Below are 19,876 nucleotides of genomic sequence, written 5' to 3' on the forward strand. Positions count from 1 at the left end.
CCAACCAACAGCTTGCGTTATACAACAAAATTTCTAACTAAAACATTGTTTTTTTGTTTTTTTTGTTTTTTCTCGCAGAAGCGTGCTTACAGCACAGCTTCAAATTTCAAATTCGCGTAAAACACTTTTTAAAGTGTCTTCGGCTTATCAATAGTGCATCTTAAAGTCCGCTTCTCCACTTATTTGTTCTGTCCTGGCTGAGCCCACGCTTTCTCAATTTCAGCCCAATGCTCATCCGACAAATCTGAAAATTTACACAATTTATTAATAGTTAATAATATAATAAGAAAAAATAAACATAACAAAATGCATGTTCTTGTAATTTTGCAGTGCCGTTGCAAATTCAACGAAACGTCACCTACTGTAACACCCTAAGGTCACACATTAATAATGCGTTGTTGCGTTACCACAATCGCTGAAAAAAAAAAGAACTTGATTCTAAAACTTGATTTTCTTTGTCCAATGCTCGTGTCATGTTGAACACTTCATCTTCATTATTTATTACCGAGCTTAAAATTTACCATCTTTATTATATTACTACAAACTTGATGAATTCGACATTGCTGATCCAAGCAGTATGCAGGACGCGTGTCACTTATCAACCTAGTAAAATGGCCCAGCTCACAACGAGTCTCTCGTAGCTCAGTTGGTTAGAGCGCCCAACCGGTATCTGGGAGGCCATGGGTTCGATTCCCGTCGGGGACTCAGAATTTTTCTTTGTCCCATGCTCGTGTCATGTTGAACACTTCATCTTCATCATTTATTACCGAGCTTAAAATTTACCATCTTTATTATATTACTGCAACGAAAATGTTATGTGACAAGTCAATTGAAGGGTGTGTTTACCCCAGATAATTTCTCTGGACTGTTCACTCTATTTTTCAACGCAAAAGAACGCAAAAGAAAGAGGGGGTCGTGAAGCGAGCGCGAGCGCGAAGCAAGAAGGAGTGGGGCGAGCGAAGCAGCCTAAGAAAAAAATCTCAACTTTTTTGTCCCAAATGCGGCGCTTATTCGAGGGCGGCGGTTATTCGGGGGCGGCGGTTATTCGAGTAAATACGGTATTTCTAGAAAGCATCTGAAGGATTTGGCTGCAATTTCCGTAAGTAAGACCTCGCGCGTAATATTCCCTTACCTTTCACTGTAAAAAATCCTCAAGAACTAACAATTATAAAGCATTTAGACACAATGAGATCAAGTTCCTTACCATCAATTTGTTTAAGAACTATGGCGTATCCCTGAATCTTTTCTGCGTCAAAGGGGGACAGATCCACAATGGACTGACTGGGGAGAGCTGGACAGCAAATGGTTCGAAGAAACTCGCAATCTTCATCAGTGAGAGGTTCATCAACGGATATCTTCTGCTGCTCTTTCATCAGTGCTTCTTCAAACTGTAAAGTTGTAAGAAAGAAATGCATGTTACTACTATTTGCGTTCATCCTTGAAGCGTGACGAATTTAACGCGTAGCTTTACTTTTAAAACCTCAACGGTTTTGTCTGATTACACTTTTGACCAATAAAACGTTTGCGGTCAGGTCGCGAAATTGACAACGTTTTGGTGCCACACGATGATGTTTTCTTCATTCTTAATGCTCGTTTAGTCTTTCGTTTGATCCTGATGACGTTTTCGTTGCCGTTGCTGTCGTATTTCCTTATGCCAGTCCTATTGTTTTATGTATAAATACTCGTTGTTATCCCCTAAGTTATTCAAACGTTTATTGATAACAGATTCTTGTCTTACCCAGCTAAGATACTTTTTCACTCGCTCTTTACGTTTTTCTCTGCTGCTCTCTACAGACACCAAGCCTGACTCCACGATCTTTAGAAGTTTCTTAATATCCTCGTCTGTTAAGGGTTCTAACATAAAGTAAATAAACAATAATAATTAAAAAATAAGAACTTTTTATGAAGAGTCTCCCTAGTTTTACAAAATAATTCACGCCTTTTTTTCTGTAACAAAGTTGATGGTGTTTTTATTAAATGTTTGTTTGATCACTGCGTCTGTCTGCGTCTCAGCCCATACCGCCGGAGCTTATCCCGGTTATTGTAGTATTACGCGACTAGGAGTATTTCTACTCCCCCCCCCCCCCCCCCCGCCCCCAGATGGGATGCTAGTCCATCGTAAGGTTACCCCCAGCATTATTTTGCAGCTACCCATTCATACACCTAGGTGGAGAGAGGCACTGTGAGAGTTAAGTGTCTTGCCCGCGGCTTTTCTTGCGAGACTACATTTCCCAAATTTGATCAATGAACTCTTCTACCCCGTATCTTGAGTTTGCAATTCAAAAATATTTCGGAATCAATTAGAATTTTCCAATAACTATTCGGCATTAGATTCTTCACATTTCACATACAATTACTGTACATTTTGCCGGGCTTGCCGCCCAAGATGGCGTCAGAAACCGTGAAAAGGTCTATTCTCACCTGAGAAGTCAATGTCCTCTTTCTCCATCCCAAAAACAGTCTCTGCATACTCAGCTTTATCTTTCTCACCGCCTCTCTCCTCCGCGTTCACAAGACGCCCTGCAAACTCTCCATCAGAAAGTTTCAATCTCCCGTTTTCTTTATCGTAATCTACACGAACAAACTTAAAGAAAACTGGGCCTCTTGTGTTTCTCGTTGCTGCCTTTGGCGGAATGATTTTCTTTCTGTACTGCCCTTTCAACTGAGCAAATTCTGAAAGGAGCTCGGCAATCTCTGGAAGAGCGGCCTTAATGCCTGCATCCACTTCAATCTTCAAAACAAGGATGAAGTACAATCACTTCAAAATCGGGATCATCAAAACGGCTGCGAAGTTTAAGTTTCTGAAGCCTTTCTTAAAAACACCCACTCAAATTCGCGTCAAAAAAATAATTTCCTGGTATATATCACCGAAAGGTCTCTGATGAGTCTCTTGGCGGAGACGAAGCATGCGTGTCAGACCAGCCACGAAAGTATTCATTAACAATTTACACGTTACGCAATTGGGAATACTTACGCGATGTAAGGCCAGATTGCACCATCATTTCGACGCTAGCGGGACTTCGAACGCGATGTTCGACGAGTTAGCTTCACCGAAAGGTCTCTGATGAGTCTCTTGGCGGAGACGAAACATGCGTGTCAGACCAGCCACGAAAGTATTCATCAGCGCATGTGCAAGTAAAAACAACATTTCCACTTATATTGTCGTCATTACTCGCACATGTGCTGATACAAACGGTCATAACTTTTGAAATACTGAAAACGTACATGTGATTTTGCATTAGCAGATAAAGGACTACACTTTTCGACTGTGTAGAGTAGAGTTATCAGCTACGTCCCGAAATTGAAATATTTGCTTCTAAATCAAGGCCATTTTTCAACCTTGAGTTCGTTCGATGCCGATCAGTAGTGGTCATTATATCCTTGATTTCGCATTTGAATGATAAATCGAGGGGAAAGTTGCTACTTTCTAAGAAAACTAGAAATGTTTATAAACAATTTGATATAAAAATTGTCGGTGTTCAAAGCGAATTAAATATTTGACAGCGGCTCGAAAAATGCCTTCTTTTCTATTTTTTTCAGACGTTGTGGCGGGTCCCCAAGGGGTAAAATATTTGATGGCTCCTAACGCAGCCTGAAAATCATTTTCTGTCATTTTAAATCAAACCAAATATGTTTTTAGTTCTAGCCTTGGTAAAGTCTTTCAGTTGCCTGAGTTTCAGGCAAAACTATTTTTGACACGAATTTGAGTGGGTGTTTTTAAGAAAGACGGCCTCTAAAAAGTGTCGATAAATTTCGTCAACCTTTTTTCCTTTGGTACAATTATTCATATTTTTTGTACATTAATAGACTGATACCCATACGAGGTGGAGTTGCCATGTCGAATGACTTCCGACTCCTCCCTCGTAAGAAAATGCCTGAACGGATGAACAAATACAATTAATAAACAAATAAATAAATAATAAATAAATACTTATAAAATGTGACCCTCCACGGGATTTGGGTCACTTTGGTGTTGACACGCGCACGACACGCTCGCACGGAGACACCATTTAACACGGAACAACCGTGTCCAGTTAATCTCTCATTAAAATTTATTTTGTTTTTTTAGAACACGGTAAAAACAAAGGCCTAGACAATCGTCCGTGTCAGTACTCGAAAACAAAAGCTATCGTGCGAATAAAGCACGCTTACCGTGCGAAACAGACACGCTTACCGAGCGAAAAACACACGCTTACCGTGCGAATTACCGTGTCAACGCACACTTACCGTGCGAAGGATGAGAAATAACACGTTTAACGTGCGAAGAGAGAAGTATATAAAGTCAGGGACTACCATAGCACGCTTTCTCGTCAGACGGTTGATCTCGATCAATTCGGCCGATGTTAAAATAATTGCCAAAACTTCGGCTATGTCGTTCTCATACTGCCGAACTATATCTTCTGAGACTTTAAACATTATTAGTTTGATCTGACACGCTGTCACGACAATAATTATTAAAAACAAGTAGCTGCCGAAAGAAACAGCAATACCCAAAATATTTGATTACACGCGTAAAAAAACGAGCGAAAAAACCCGATGTAAAATCTAGTAGTTTGAGCGACACATACTCTAAGATTACTCTGCCATAATTATTATCTACCGTTCGTAGCTATTCAATTTGCCATGTTAATAATTGACAGAAAACTTATCTCGGCAATCTCGATTATTGAAAAGTTAAGGACTTGCAAGGATCGATCGAGTTTCTGAAATGAACACTCGCCCGAACTCGCATTTCAGCAGTGTTGTTCTAAAGAACTACAACATCAGTCTCAGGAAAAAAAATATCCTCAAGTCATGGGCGAATAGGGCGTTTAAAACAGATCAACCTTATTTCTCCTTGCTACTATTGAAGTGGAATTGTAGTGAATATCAAGCTCTTAAGATTCACTTAAATCCGCGGGTTCATTGCACATCGCACTCAGGGCAAATCGGATCGACTGGAATTTAAATAATCACTTCAACCGGCATTTCGAATTTAATTTCGTCAAAGGTAAAGTGCAAAGAACAAATTCCTTTCGTACCGTGTCAAGAAACAAAACCTTCTCGAAACGTGACAAGCAACACGGGAAGCTAACTTCTACCGTGTCAAGCAACAAACCCTTTTCGTACCGTGTCAAGCAACACGGAAGCTTACTCCTACCGTGTCAAGAAACAAAGCCTATCGTACCGTGTCAAGAAAACAAAGCTTTTCCGTGTCAAGCAGGTAAGAACAAAGGCAACCGACACGGAGCACGTTAGCTTTTGTTTTGCTTATTAGTTATGCGCATATCGAGGTTCGTGACACGCTAAGCGTGTCGTGTTAAAACCGTGCGAGCGTGTCGTGCGCGTGCCAACACCAAAGTGACCCAAATCCCGTGGAGGGTCACAAATAATAATAAATAATAATAAATAAATACTGGCTCACAACGGTTTTTAACTCTTATACTTTGATAGGTCAATGATATCAAACAAATTACCAATCATCGCTGAACAAGTTGGAGGCATTTCTATGACGTCACTGGTATGCATTGCAACGGTATAACCTGTTAAAAACACCCTTAATTTTCCCTTTACGCGCTTATAACCCAAAAACGAGTCCCGTGACCCTCATTTTTATCTGCTATTTTGCTTGTTTACAAGCAAAGTGGAAAGATAAAGTGGGGAAGCTTGGTGATCAACACTTGCGATCTCGTAGAAAAAACGTGACTTGTCACATTTACAAACGTTGTATAACAAATTTGAAACGTGACTAGCCCATATCATACATGACATAGCCAATTGAGAATGTGTGGTTCCGCTTTCTCATCTCAAAACAAAACTCTACGCACGTGTTTCTGAAAGCCGATCTATTAAAATTTCTGATAGATTTTGCTCGTCGAAGCCAAGAAAGTATTACTAGACATCATCTTGATTTGGAAAATCTAAAGAAGAAAGTAAATGTAAATTAGATTTTCCAAATCAAGATGATGATCTATAAAAAGCGTCGCACTAAATTTCGTATCAATGGATTATGTCACTTACGCTTAAACACGAACAACCCGCGGCCGATGTCAGTGCTCGAACTTAACGGTCGTCCACTCGTCTAAAACGAGTAAAAATTGGCCAAAACGAGTAGTTTTTTTTTGCCACTAGTCCTCTGGACGAGTAAAGTTACAGTTCTTCGATAAATATTTGCTTTTGTATCGTACTAAAACTGAGTAAAAGTGTCGAAGCAAACGAAGAATTTCCGAAAACGAATGTTTCGAAACGACGAGTAAAAAATGCTAGGCGTTCTCTTGGCAGGTAAAAGCCTGGGTTCTACTCAAAATGAAACAATATGGCGGCTTTTCGTGTTTGCTCCACTTGATAGATCTCGGTCGCGTCTATATTTTCTTTCAAAATACAATTTGTCGAAATGTCCAAACGAAAACAAGTTCTCCATTCTTTCTTTGGAGGAAAGCAAGATCAAGAAATCAACACAACACCTTCAATGCCTGCTGCAGCTCCGACCAAATCAGACCAAATGAACACGGAAGTTTCGGGAATCGTGGGAAGAAAGGTACAAATGGCTCCAGTTTGATGGAAAAGAAAACAAAATGTTTTGCAAGTTTTGCAGGGGATTTTCAAATGGAAAAAACACGCAATATTCCCTGACGATCGGAACAAATAACTTTCAAACTGCTTAAAGTCACACGAGGCCAAATGATGCATATATGTTGCAGCTCTTACAGTGCATGTAACAGAGAAATTGTTGTAATACTTAATTACTAAAAAAATACAAATTATATTGTTTGCGTTTAATTTTGATCATGGTTTGGCGTGTATTTACCTGCTGGCGCAAATTACTTACTGCATTACACGTGGGAAAATATGTAAAGAGTGACCAGTAGCTTTGCTCCTGGGACGAGTAAATTCTAAGCCTACTCGTCCTGTGGAAGACCAGACGTAAAAGTTAATTTCGAGCACTGGATGTGCACATGATTTCAGGTGATGCTGTAGTCTTGATAAACGTTACAAATTTACCCTGTTTTTTTATCAACTGTATGAGTTGAGCCGTAGCGAAAAGGCCAAATGAATTTAATTATTACGATCACACGGATCCAGTTTTTTAGAACGTCAAACTTAAACATATTAAAATACACGAACGAAAGAGAACATTGAACAATCGAATTTAAAATGAAACGAAATTACTAAAGGTTAACGATTGTCCTCCCGCTTGCCTGAACATTTCAAAACGCACGAAGGCAACGAAGTTTAAAACGATAAAGAACGCAAATTTGTACTGGTACAAGTCTTTCACACACTAAAGCGGCGCTAATATTTAACCTAAAAGGATTAAGAATTCAAAGTTGTACTGGTACAAGTCTTTCACACAATGAAGCGGCACAAATATTTAACCTAAGGCACTTAATTTCATGACAATTGATCGCGTGACTCACGCTAAACACGAGTAAATAATCGTTTTGTCGCGTTCTTCCAGACACAGATTCCAGAATGTCAATAAATTTAGCAAAATAGCCGTAGTCTCATAGAGACCTTTGATTTATTACTGAATAACGATCAGCATGTAAAGACACAACTTTTTGCAAAGTTTAAAAAATTTCTCCCGAGCGGTTTCAGAGCCACCTTAAATTTCCAAAAAATTAAGGTGGCTCTGACACCGCTCCAGAGAATATCTTAAGTTTGACAGGTTAAACTGTTGCTATGGTAACCGTTGACATCATGAAAATGACTCCCCCTTGTTCAGCTATGATTGGACATTTGTTTGATTTCATTATTGTACCAGCAACAAGTAAAGATTTGTAGAACTGACCCATCAAAGTATAAGAGCTGGAAAGTACTGGAAACCGTTGTGAGCCTCCTTAATTCATGTATTAACATACAAATAATATGCACCAAATAAATACCTCGTGTTGACGCTTGCCTTTCAGTAAAAATCGTTCGCTATAAATCACTGAATATATCAGACGCAGTTTCTGATCTTCAAGGCCTTCCATCCTGTTTGCATCCAAAGCTGTCTTGGCGAGTACTTCACGAAGATCCGGGTCTTTTAAGTACTCCTCATCTAGTTTTCCGAGTTCCAGCTCTCCAAGCTCATCGTCAACCTTGACGTTCACCTTGACAGTTTTTGCAGCTTCCAATTTAACGGATACATGACTATGTTGAAGAAAACAAAAACACAAAGGCATTTGGCAAAGCGACAACACGAACTTTGAAAAGTGGATTGCATCAAGTACCAGCCTAGCACTCGGTGAGGTGACTATGTACTTATTACTTGGCTTCACACTAGAAGCTAAGTTAGTTTCAAGTAAGCGCTTGACTGAAGTGCACTTGAAAATCTCAAGTCGAATTTCACAAATTGACTGAGTGGGAGGGCCGGACGGGAAAATATTTGGCTCGAGGTTGCGAGGTCCATGCGTCCTGAACGAGAGCCAAATATTTTCCCGTCCGGCAAGACCTAACTCAGTCAATAAGCATTTTATCATATGACCACTGAATTTTTTTAATGTTTTTTTTTCGTGGATGAAGACACGGCAGTACGTTTAGCACGCATTTTGAAAAGCCAATGCTAGCTCGTAATTTGTTTTGGAAGCCAGTAAAGTGCATTTGAACTGGGAGGTGCGTACAAAGTATTCAAACTTCTGTTAAAATTGTCAAAACTACAACCAAATCGGTGCCAAATCTTCGAGTTTTAGCTCCATTCCAGGAGATTTCACTCTGGCCAAATTCATCGTACATGTTTGCAGTTAGCAGAAATTTCCAAGGAAACGTTTATGAAGAACTACAACAAAAAATTTACACGACGTTTCGGCTAGTCGTGCTCGTTTCAGCGAAGTCTGAATTGAACATGATTGAACAACTACTAGCGACGTTTCTTCAGCTGAGCCAAAATTCACCATTGGTTTAAACGAGAGGATAAATTAATTGTCCACCAAGAAGGATTTTGGATGTTAAAAACAACGTTAGGTCTTGATCTATGAAACTATACTTGTGAAGGGGTAAAACATACTTACTTGAACTTTACTTGGTGACCACGGAAACTTTCGTAGTTCAAAGAAGCCGAAGTACGCCGCCAAGTATGGTCTACACCACACTTGAGAACGCACTTGACCAATAGGAAATGGAAGCCAAATGAATGCGTGCAGCGTTGTCACGATTCTGAAGGAGATTGACGGCTTGTACCTCAAGTTATATACTTTGTCATCAAGTGTGAAGCCAAGTTTTGTAGAGTTCGACTTGAGATTTTCAAGTGTGCTTGAGTCGAGTGCTTACTTGAAACTAACTTAGCTTCTAATGTGAAGCCAAGTTATATCATGATTTGGAAAGGGGTCATACAGGAAGTTAAGGATTTTGCTTCGCTTTGTTCATGCCTTCGACTTCAAGTTGTTTTCTTTACCAGACTTACCACGGAGAATTCATGAACGTCTTACTCTCCTCCGTAGAGGCTCCTTTAGTGAGGGAAGGCGAAAAACACGTGTCCCCCGCGCGCTTTCGTTTCGATTCTCTCCAGGCTCCGCGCGCTTACTTTTCACCCCTCCCCATTTCCCAGCCCTTACGACACAAAACAGACCTTTGCGGAAGAGAGAGTGAACGTCTGCTGCTGCTGCTTAGTCCTTGCAGTCGATACTCCTCGACGATGTTGAGCTCTGCATTACGGTTGACGTCCAAATAGCACGTAAAATGCTCCTCGGGGATCAGGTTAGTCATAAACGTACTCGCATTTTTTTTGGTGTGAATCAAAAATTACACAGCAGGAAAGAAAAATTTAGTTTACTTATTCTTCTTCAATGTTTATCATGACTACGGTTTTATTTAGAAACCAGGATACCCGTTTGTCCGAGTATGTAGTTTTTTGACAGCTTTTAATTTCGATTTTATTGTTGTTGTCAGGAGTTTTAACACGTTTTGTTCTAAATTTCAGCGCTCGGAAATTACATTGATTTCTAAATAGTAAAGTTCAAACATGCTGGACATTCTTTGCTTTAAAAATAATCTTTAATATCGCTCATTTTGAATTCAAAGGTGTGGGATCAAATGGCCGCCATCTCGCGGCAGTAGCGGGGCCGTACGCTTTTCTAGTACATGTAGGGCCGTACGGCTTTTTCCGGCCCTGTCAGATTGAGGCCCCCATACGGGAATTTCTTCATCGGTACGGGTCATATGATAAATACAAGTCTGTAATACCGTGTTTCCTCGTAAATAGCCTACGACGATTAGTTATTTTTTGAGCAAAAAGGGGCGATTATTCGAAAGGCAGCGATATTATACATTGTAGGCACTATCTGTCTTCTCATTGCCAAAGGGCCTAGGTACAGTTAATTCTGGGAATCAGCGCAACCCACGGATTGTTCACTAATCTGCTAGCAGATTAATTTAGTGAATAATCTGTAGTTTGCGCGCGCAATGCATGATTTCCAAGAGCAATGTCAAGTCCACAGGTGGTATTAGACGTATTAGCGCAAGGGTTGAAATCGTTTGTCGTTATTTTCTTTAAAACAATGCATAATAAAACAAATATCAGATTCGGTTTTTGTGATATCCAGAATAATCAAGATCGAGGTAAGTGTTATCAGCCGAAGCCGAAAAACCTCATCCAATAATTGTTTATTATTTTCACCAAATCGAAGTGATTATTCGAAGGCGACGATTAATCGAGGGACGGCCATGTCAAAAAAAACTTCAACAGTACGCCTTAGACAATTGTCTTGACTTCTAACTCTATGAAATTAAATAAAATTTATAAATAGATTTAGCCAAGCCTAAAAGCAGAGCTCCCAATTTACTGACCAATAACAGAAAAAATATAGCACTTGAGCCCACGATCCAATGTAAACCATTATTTGGTCAGTGGTAAACTTCAAAAAACATTCAACCTCAATGAGTTCTGTATGTGAGCCCGCAATATGGTCATGTGATACTGGTCAACGGATACCTTGTTAATTGTTTTGACAGCTGTCAATTGACCATGACATGGATGTCCAATATCAAAGATGTAAGCTGGCATTAACCACAACCTTAAACCAATTTCTGGAGTATGACCGCCATGCCCAGGGGGGGGGGGGGACTCCCCTATATGGCCTATACGGGGACGTGCCGCTGGATAGGGTATGGTTTTTGACTCCTTCAGCCCTGAACAGGGTATATAATTTCAAGCTCCTCTGCACTGTCCTATTAAAACAGGGCCTGAAGCTGTCCTAGACAGGGTATGGCTGCAAGACATTGTTTTCGCTTTCGCTTCAATAAAAAGCATTATTTTATTTGGTGGGGTCAGTGTTCTCGCATTTCAATGCGTCAAAGATCGCAATCACAATAAAGCATAAATGATTGTTGATGTTGTCCTATGTCCTTAATAGGGTCTTAAAAAAGGGGGTGCTGTCTTACACAGGGTAGGAATTTAAGATTTTTATTGTCCTAAACAGGGTCAGGATTTCAAACCCCCAACGGCACCCCTATACCTTAACGTAGGTCAAGTACCCACCCCGGGCCGCCATGTTGGGGCAACTTCGTCGTCGCCCGCGCCCGCGAGCCATGCCGCTAGGCTTGATGACCATGAAAAACCAAAAGCATGGGTCTGTTAATTTTCTATGGGAATGGGGCTCTGCTCTGCGGCCCTTCGCGCCACAGGAAGCTCAGCTACAAAAACTCAGTTACCTTGACGCTCCGATAGCTTCCGCCTCATCTTCTTCCTCCGCTAACTCTAGTGGGTTCTCTTCCTTTGAAATGATCTTGTTGACGGTCTTAGTAAATTCTTGTTTTTTTTTCTCCTCTACATAATTCTCCAATACTTCAGTGACAATGAATTCTGATTTAGCATATGGTCGCCTGAAAATTGGTCTCCGTTTCTTTACAACAAGAGCAAGAGGTTTTATCATTGACGTTTGACCGTGTGAGACTGGGTAATAGTGATGATCATCAAAATTTTCCTCTGCAAAGGCTCGAAGAACTTTTTCAATCGGCATCTTAAAGGAAAATCAAATATCTCTGTTAGAGTGGTTTTCACTTGAGTGTCGAAAGTAAATTGCGTTTGCTTTGGTTTTGCATTAGTACGCTTAGTGATTGGGTTAAAAATCTCGCGCCACTTTCTCAGCCAAGCAGGAGTAAAACCAAAACCAATCGTAACTCGCTCGCGCACGTTTTCCTGCGCTTCGTGCCAGCTACATGTATTTGCTTCGAGTTTTGATTGGTTCACTGGATTGTCTGTGTCCTTTGTGATTGGCCAGAGTAATTACTTTGGTTTTGGTTTTACGACACTCAATTGAAAACTGCTCTATACTACCAACATCACATAAACTCTGTATGCAAGAACAGAAGTTCACGGGCAAGCAAACCATCAATCTGATATCTATTAAAATATATACACTCTTTTTTTCTATAAGAATACATTTTATAAGAATATCGAGGCTGAAATTTGCAAAATTTTAAGAAATTATTTTGAGATTTTGAAAAGAATATAATTTTATTTGTGTGTTGATCAGAAATCTTGTAAATACATTAATATATACAACTAGCCAAATGTTTGATGCTAATGACAGTTAAACGAAATCACATATGTAGTGTACAGCTATTTCGAGAAACGTTGTCGGAAAAAAGCACAAAACTGCACAAGCCAATCCCTAAAGGTAGTATGGGTAGACGTATTGAGCTACTGCACGTGTTGAATACTAATGAGATATAACAACAAAATAAGCGCAATTTTCAGGTTTTCTTTCTTTTCAGACATGTAGAAACAAGGTACGTTTAGACCCTCTGAAGTTCAGAAGATTTTTTCCTCACTCAAAGACATGCGACAGTAAAAGTAAAGCTACAGATATAGGCCTCCTGAGAAGAAAAACAAATTCTCCACGTGCAAAAATACAAACTTGTAAATTTCCTCTGATCTAGGCCAATATGCAAAATTCCAGTGAATACCCAGACCACCTTTCGGTCTTGTCGCGTGCACTTTGATGTTTTTTTTTTTCGACAACCTTTCTCAAAATAGCTGTATACAGCACAAATGAAAATGTCACAAGAATATTTTCAGTCTTACATCGGCAGAAAAATTAGAATATTCAGCCTGGACCAAAAACAAAAAAAACAAACAATATTCTTATAGAAAGACAAGTGTATGATCAATAAAAATAACATATGCTCTGCAATTTAATTAACAACCTTATGAGCAATACCTGGTCAACCTCTTAAAATAAGAACTGCAAAATCAAGAGGCAAGTGTATAGAAACACTGCATAGCTATTGCAACTTGTAGCTTCTTCAAAACACCAGCACTCACGAGATAAATTAAAATTCACATTAATTTTGTGATCCTATAGACTTGTAATAAATACCCGATTCAAAACAAATACAGGAGAAAATTTGATCCCTAAAATGCTAAACGCACCAAGTTTCATCCTAAAATATCCTAATCACTGTCTCCCTACATCACTTTTATCCACAAGTTACTTTTTCCTTCGCCCCCTTAAATTCAGCTTGTCAGAATAGCGGGTAATATGTATACAGTATGTTGGTCTGAGCTCCGAGTTTGATAGAATTCAAAACAGCCTGTCATTTCTCTCTAAACTTGTGACGGAAGCTTGAGGTGGGGTGAACAAACGTTTTTTGATATGGTTCGGTTTTGTTGGATGACTTTTAATGTCATGTCATCAATTAAACATAACAAATGGTTAAATGTTCGGTCGCCCTCCTGCTGGAAAGAATAGAACAGAACCCAGTTCATGGATTTAATAGATCGATTAAATTTGACTGGGTTCGAATGAATTTGATTGTGCTCTATTTTCACACCAAACTTTGGGCCATTCCATTTTATATCCACACCCCCCCCCCCTTATTGATGAGGTAAGTCAAAATTTACCCCCTAAGAAAAAAAGATCAAAGTGCTAACATAATAAAGGCTCCCTTCAGAAATAATCCAATTTTTGAATTCCCTTCGAAAAAAAAAAAAACAACTTTTCCCAAACAACTTTTCGAAAGATTAAAAGCACCGACAGGGCTACCCCCTCAGAAATGACTTCAAAAAACCCCTTCAGAAAATCTCATCAATAGGGGGGGGGGGGGGGGATTATAAAATGGAATTGAAACCTGATGTAGGCTGTAGATATTTAGCTAATATAACAATACTTGTGTGATGAGCTACAAGAACACGAGTTTGTCTGACGCTTCTTTGATCTTTGATGCCTGAAAGATCGCTTCCGGGAAAAGTAGATGAAGAAGCAAAGTGCTTTGCGTGACCATCTAAACACTGCCGAGTAAATAACTCCGAGTCACCGTACAAGTTCGCCAAGAAAGGCGATAAAACCTCTTCTATATCTTATAGATCAGGCTGTAAGCATTTTACCAATCAAGGTTGGTTTTTAAATCGTTAATGACGATCGTAAGCGATCGTTGGAGTGTTTGATTTTAGTCGCAGTTCAACTTTCTGACCACTTCCTGCTTGCGAAACAAATCTCGTTAGCGGTCATCGGTTTTCATTTTCTTGATTTTGAAAAACCTACGAATATCATATACACCTTAAATATTCAATTTGGATTCGATTTTCGAATTTTCCCCAGTTCTCACTCGATCGATCGATCGTACGATGAACAGCGAAAATTAAAAACAGTCTAAAATTCAGGAATTATTCTTAAAGAAACAGACAACCATCGGGCAAATTCGTTTCGTTATTGATGAGTTCCTTGACCCGATTGATTACAACGTTTTGCAAAATATATTATGAATACTGTAAGGATTTTTTGATGCATTTCAACCCCCTTGGCTTAAGTTTTAGGCAGAAGGTTTGGAGACATTCAAAGGCCAGTACCCCATAACTAAAAATACAAAAGTTCTCCAGTACCACACTCATTTTAAAAGTCAAAACTTTGGGAATGTTATAATCGAAGTGATCCTTAGCTTACCGTTGCAGATGAGAGTTATATTCTCTGGAAGCTTGGGAATACTCTTTCGATGCAAACCTGTGTTCTGTAAACAGGCAATGCGTCTAAAATAGTCACTAAAATAACTAGAAAATTGTTGTACACCTGATGAAAATGTCATCGATTTCGATTTCGTGACTCGCACTTCGTGACTCGTCTCCAGTGTCCTCACGGCCAGGTGAAGAGGGCTTGGACGATTTACGGTTTTTTTGAAACTTTGTGTTTATGAGGTACAGTCTAAGCAGACGAACGCCTCCAAAGAATTCTGTCACCAACGGGCCTAGCCTCCCACGCAGTCGTTCTTAGAGGCGATCGTGTTCCCTAAGAACGACTGCATGGGAGGCTACAACGGGCCCAATATTCACATTAAGCATGAAAAGTTATGCTTGAAGCACTAAAAGTGATTAAATTACTAACGTTGCTCATAAGAAATGAAGCAAAAAGGGGGCATTGTTACAGGGGGTTTAAATATTGCCGGAGGAAATTACTTTTGTCTCATGATGCATTTTTATACACTTGATCTCCTCTTAGAGAGCTACGTTTGATTGACTGTGAGTCATTCATCTGGTAAACGTTTTAACAATAGAACACAGTGTATTCGTGGAATGTTATTTTTGAAAAGCTCCCACTGACTTAACTTTGTAGATCAGTTCTTGTGCCAAGATCACGACATTCTGGACATTCGCTGCTACTATCCTCCTGCAAGGTACGTCATGACATTTCGTAAATCTAATGTAACATGTGGCAACGGGAAGTCCGCTAACTATAACGTAATATAAAGTGATTCATTTATACACTTTGGGTTCTGCGTTTTAATTCAAGCTTATTTTATATTCAGGTGAAGTGTTTTCACCACTGTTGCGTTACCTCGGTTATCTCGGTGGTCACATTCTTGCCTACAACATTCTTAGCGTCAACTGTTTTATTGCCTTAAAAGGCAGTTTAGTTATAGCTATTTTGCAAATGTGGCAAGTGTTAGTTAGTACAACAATTTGCTAGCGAAACGAAACATAAGCACGTCAGTTATGCAATGTCTTCTTCCAAAGCCACGGCTTTTGTAAGCGGGCTTTAAATTTACCTTGTAGACAACCTGCATCACATCGACCTTGCAAAGAAAATATCTTATTCCGTTGCCTGGCTTCGAGTATGTAAATTAATTTCTGCTGTTAGCTCCGACTGACTAATGTTATCAATGGCATAGTTAGTAACTATGACAATAGGTAATTTTTGAGCATAACTTCTTGATATAAACGATATTGTTTGTGTACCACTCGCTATTCTTGCAAGGTGTTGGTGGTGGGGTTGAGTCATTTAAGGCAAGGTTTAATTGTTTCATTTGGTTGTTTATTTTATTTACTTTACTGCTGATTTCGGATAGCATACATGCTTGAGTTCACATAAACCACATAAGAAAATTATTGTAAAAATAAAAAAATATGTCGAATATAACCATCGTGTCATGATAAGACGTTACGAAAGGAATGCAATTTTGAAAATTATTCCCTTTAGCAACTGCGTTAATAATATATGACATTGTTCTGTTTGCTCCAATTAGGTAATTTACTGTGTTCTATTCGTTACGATTCCATGAGTTTTTAAGTGTTTATGCCAAGTAAAGTTTAATATTTACTGTGTCGTGCAAGCGAAGACGAAACAATGCCTGAAAACCTTACCGCCTTTGAGCAACTGTATAAATGGCGAGATGAGGCAAACCTGCTTTCGATCACGGAGAAAATATGAAGAAATAGCGCTATGGAAGTTATTTGTAAGTGTCAGAAAATGTTTCGCTGTGCGCTCCTAAAACGTTTGCATGGTCGATGACTTACATGTATGTCAGGTTGCCCTCAACCAGAGCCAACCAACCATTTCAATCACAACCACAAACTTCAAAAATTCGAGAGCCCAAAGACGTACGGAAACCTATAAATAGTGGTCCAGTTTTTTAAAAAAATTACTATGTCAGTGTACTGAAGCTAGAAATAAGTGATATCATTGTGATGCCATCAGGAACATTAGATCTCAACTTGAAAAAGTTAGGCTGACTTTTTCAAGTTCTGCCCTTGTGGCCCGGCTGAAGAAACATCTAAAAACTAATAACAGCTCCCAACTTCCTTCAACAACAATTTACTTTATATCTTCATTTTGACGTTGTAGGCGCATTTCGTGTACGAGCGAGAGTACTTCGCCAATTTTAGTACTTTTAATTAAAAAGCAGAAAAATCCCTGATATTGATCAATCGCCTCAAACGGACACTGTCGGAAAAGTGTTCCAATGAGAAACGTAAAAGCAATCAAATCAAATTAACTGAAAAAGCCTCTTTTTTCGGTATAGCACGAGAGAGGGAAATGAAATTGCGTGTCCCGTGACGAGTATTTAAAATCTGCATTTTTTTAATCAGGGCGGGAAATAAAGTAATGCTTGTTTTCATGGTTCTGCCGCTACTTTGTAGCTAGCCACTCAGCCTGCTATATTGGGAATCCGTGAATCTGATTAGTTTTCTCGTTGTTTTCTACTCGTTGCTGCGGATAGAACACGATTGCGCGCGCGTTGTTCTTGAGTTTTTTCTGCCGTCACAGTCGACTTTATAACGGGCAGGAAGCCTTGCACCCTGCGAGCAGAGACCTTTCTTTTCCACTGATATACTTCCCAAATCTCAACCGCAGGGAAGTTAAAAGAGGCTCTTCTCGCAGGGTGGAAGCCTTGTGCCTTTTCCTTTATAACGTCGTCTCTTGGTACAGTCTAGAAAACTACTCTTAGAATTCTCAATGACCCCTATCAATACTCTGATTTGCTCCTAACAGCAAATGGCTAAGATAAATCAACCCGAAATTTCTTGACCAATCACAGCAAGGAATTTCCAAGGCCTGCTATTAGTATGAGTGACGTCACACCGCCTCCAGCTCCAACACTAGACTTTGATGACAAGAAGTTAAGAGGTATGAAAACACTAAAAATTGAAAAGTGTAAGTAGGTTAAGAAAGGTAATTAAAATCTTAACCTAATTATAAGACTGGCTCGTAATTTAAACCTTTCAAACAAGAATTTAAAGTAGTATTGTATTTTCATTTTGTTTCGTTTAGCAATTGCGGAGGTCTACAACAATGAAGGCGAAAGCGAACACGGAAAAGGAGACTTTGTGAAGGCCATTGAGAAGTACACTGAAGGAATCAAAGTGAACTGTAAGGATGAAAATCTTAATGCAGTATTGTTCACAAACAGAGCTACAGCTTATTACCACTTAGGTGAGAATTAATTCTTTGGTTTGGTGTGTTAAGTTTCCGTAATTTGAAACATATATTCACAGCAAAATGTTTATTTCAATGATAGGAAATTACCAAGAATCCCTGAAAGATGCAGAGGCCGCGAGAAAATTCCAGCCAAACTTCATAAAGGCAGTTGAAAGAGGTAAGGAGTGGTCATTTTAATCAAGTGAATTAGCCCATAGTACGATCACGTTTTGTCATACATTCAGTGGGCGTGCTTTATTTAGTCATTCACATTATCACGGTATGGCTCGCACTTATATATAACTGAACACATTATAGATCAAGGAATGCATGTAACTGATGCACATAATTCAGAAATTAACATTTCAGCGAGGGAAAACTTTTAATGGTCCGACTGAGCTAGGAAGGAATCCGTAATTGCCATTGATCACCTAACGTTTGCGTCCGAGACCTTACTACAAATAACTAAATTGTCTCCTTTGTGGCTCTTTCAGGAGCGAGTGCTTGTGTTAAGCTGAATCAGACTGAAGAAGCCATCAAATGGTGCGATGAAGGATTAGCAGTATCCTTTAAAACTGTACTCCCCCAGTCCAATTACTATTACAAATTACGAAACATAAATTAAAGTAATAACATTTTAACACTTTTTGTATGATCGATGTTGTTGCTGTACGTGGTTTTCATCTCGATGTAATTTTTTAAGGTTTCTGTTACTTACAGTACAATCATTTTATTTATTCTAACTCTGTTTCTATAAGTATATACTCTAAGGTAAAATTTATGAAAGGGTTAGACCCTCGGTAGGCTAATGCAGTTATCTAAAACACTAGATCAAGTGTAGGTATGAAGAACAAGCCCATGTATTTGTCAACAAAACACAAAGATCCTAACGATCGCGTTGAATAACCAAATTGAGCTCACTAAAGTTTGTACCATAATAATGAAGTCGAAAAGGAAAGTTGTATTACCGGAATCAAGCATTTCTGAGATCTGTTTGTTCTTCTTATAAAGTTTGCCGTTGGCGTAGACGTTCTAGACAAGTTGCCTTAAACGGTTATCAGTTATCAGGTATTAAAATAATTGACGTTACTCTGACACTTTGAGTTGTTGCGCGGTACTTTTGGGAGTATCTCTGTTTGAAGGGGGACTCTTGCTAGTTTTCTTGATGAGTTTAATCACAAGTTCTACTGGTTTTGGTTTTGCTCTCAATTGGAGCTTACACGCTAAAAACAACGCTTAAGAGTTCACTCCTTAATTCCAGAACGTACAGTGATTGGTTAATGTACATTACGTACAGTTTTCCGATTGGTTCAGTTGATAGAAGCGAAGCATAAATATAAGTTTTTCTGATACCAATCACTGACATTGCTGAAACTAAGCGGGTTTTTCCTTCGATACGTGGTCTGTATACAAAATGTTAATTCAATACCACAATAGGTTCCAAAAGTAACAAGTAAATATTTTGGAGGTAACTAAGTAAACTAATTTAAAGTGATCTATTGTTCATAGAGTTGAATGGAATCAAAGTTCCACAGTTCGTGCTGGTCAAAAGACCAGAGTGTCCAGAATTAACTTAAACTAAGTTAGGAACACTTAAGAACATAAATGATAGTAATTAAAAATAGTGACCAGGTCGTTACTTGACTGTTGGGCGAACACAAAAACATTAACTGTTTAGTTTAGCTAGATTAAGTGAAACAATAGTTGTTTACGAAAAGTAATCAAGTCGATCTGGAATGAAAAGAAAAGGGATTAGGGCCTGGAAATTTTCCCACGAGAAACGTTTC

General features: G+C 39.1%; 2 protein-coding genes across 2 annotated transcripts in view; one reads left to right on the forward strand and one right to left on the reverse strand.

Annotated features, from left to right (window-relative positions):
• Positions 1-14,994, reverse strand: part of LOC144642724 (uncharacterized) — a 15,945-nt gene extending 951 nt beyond the window's left edge. The window contains exons 1-7 of the mRNA XM_078501771.1: positions 14,844-14,994; positions 11,611-11,918; positions 7,866-8,115; positions 2,422-2,731; positions 1,739-1,854; positions 1,205-1,388; positions 1-244 (exon numbers count right to left, since the gene is read on the reverse strand). The exon at positions 1-244 is cut by the window's left edge and continues 951 nt beyond it. Of these exons, the coding sequence (XP_078357897.1) occupies positions 180-244; positions 1,205-1,388; positions 1,739-1,854; positions 2,422-2,731; positions 7,866-8,115; positions 11,611-11,918 (1,233 nt within the window). The 5' untranslated portion in view covers positions 14,844-14,994 and the 3' untranslated portion in view covers positions 1-179. The remainder of the gene's footprint in view (positions 245-1,204; positions 1,389-1,738; positions 1,855-2,421; positions 2,732-7,865; positions 8,116-11,610; positions 11,919-14,843) is intronic.
• A 2,743-nt stretch (positions 14,995-17,737) lies between these two features.
• Positions 17,738-18,714, forward strand: LOC144640780 (tetratricopeptide repeat protein 4-like). The gene is made up of 4 exons (XM_078499856.1): positions 17,738-17,798; positions 17,943-18,104; positions 18,190-18,267; positions 18,584-18,714. Exons 1-4 carry the CDS (start codon positions 17,738-17,740, stop codon positions 18,712-18,714), a joined length of 432 nt encoding a protein of 143 aa, XP_078355982.1.
• Positions 18,715-19,876: the final 1,162 nt, after the last annotated feature.

Source organism: Oculina patagonica, chromosome 2 (genome assembly GCF_052425735.1).
Source record: "Oculina patagonica isolate OP01 chromosome 2, crgOcupat, whole genome shotgun sequence".
NCBI lineage: Eukaryota > Metazoa > Cnidaria > Anthozoa > Scleractinia > Oculinidae > Oculina > Oculina patagonica.

Bases quoted from the DNA above. Each gene is read 5' to 3' on its own strand.
- LOC144640780 (XM_078499856.1), top strand. From the start codon at position 17,738: ATGAGTGACGTCACACCGCCTCCAGCTCCAACACTAGACTTTGATGAC. The intron at 17,799-17,942 runs GTATGAAAACAC...TGTTTCGTTTAG, and splicing joins TGATGACAAGAAGTTAAGAG to CAATTGCGGAGGTCTACAAC. The intron at 18,268-18,583 runs GTAAGGAGTGGT...TGGCTCTTTCAG, and splicing joins CATAAAGGCAGTTGAAAGAG to GAGCGAGTGCTTGTGTTAAG.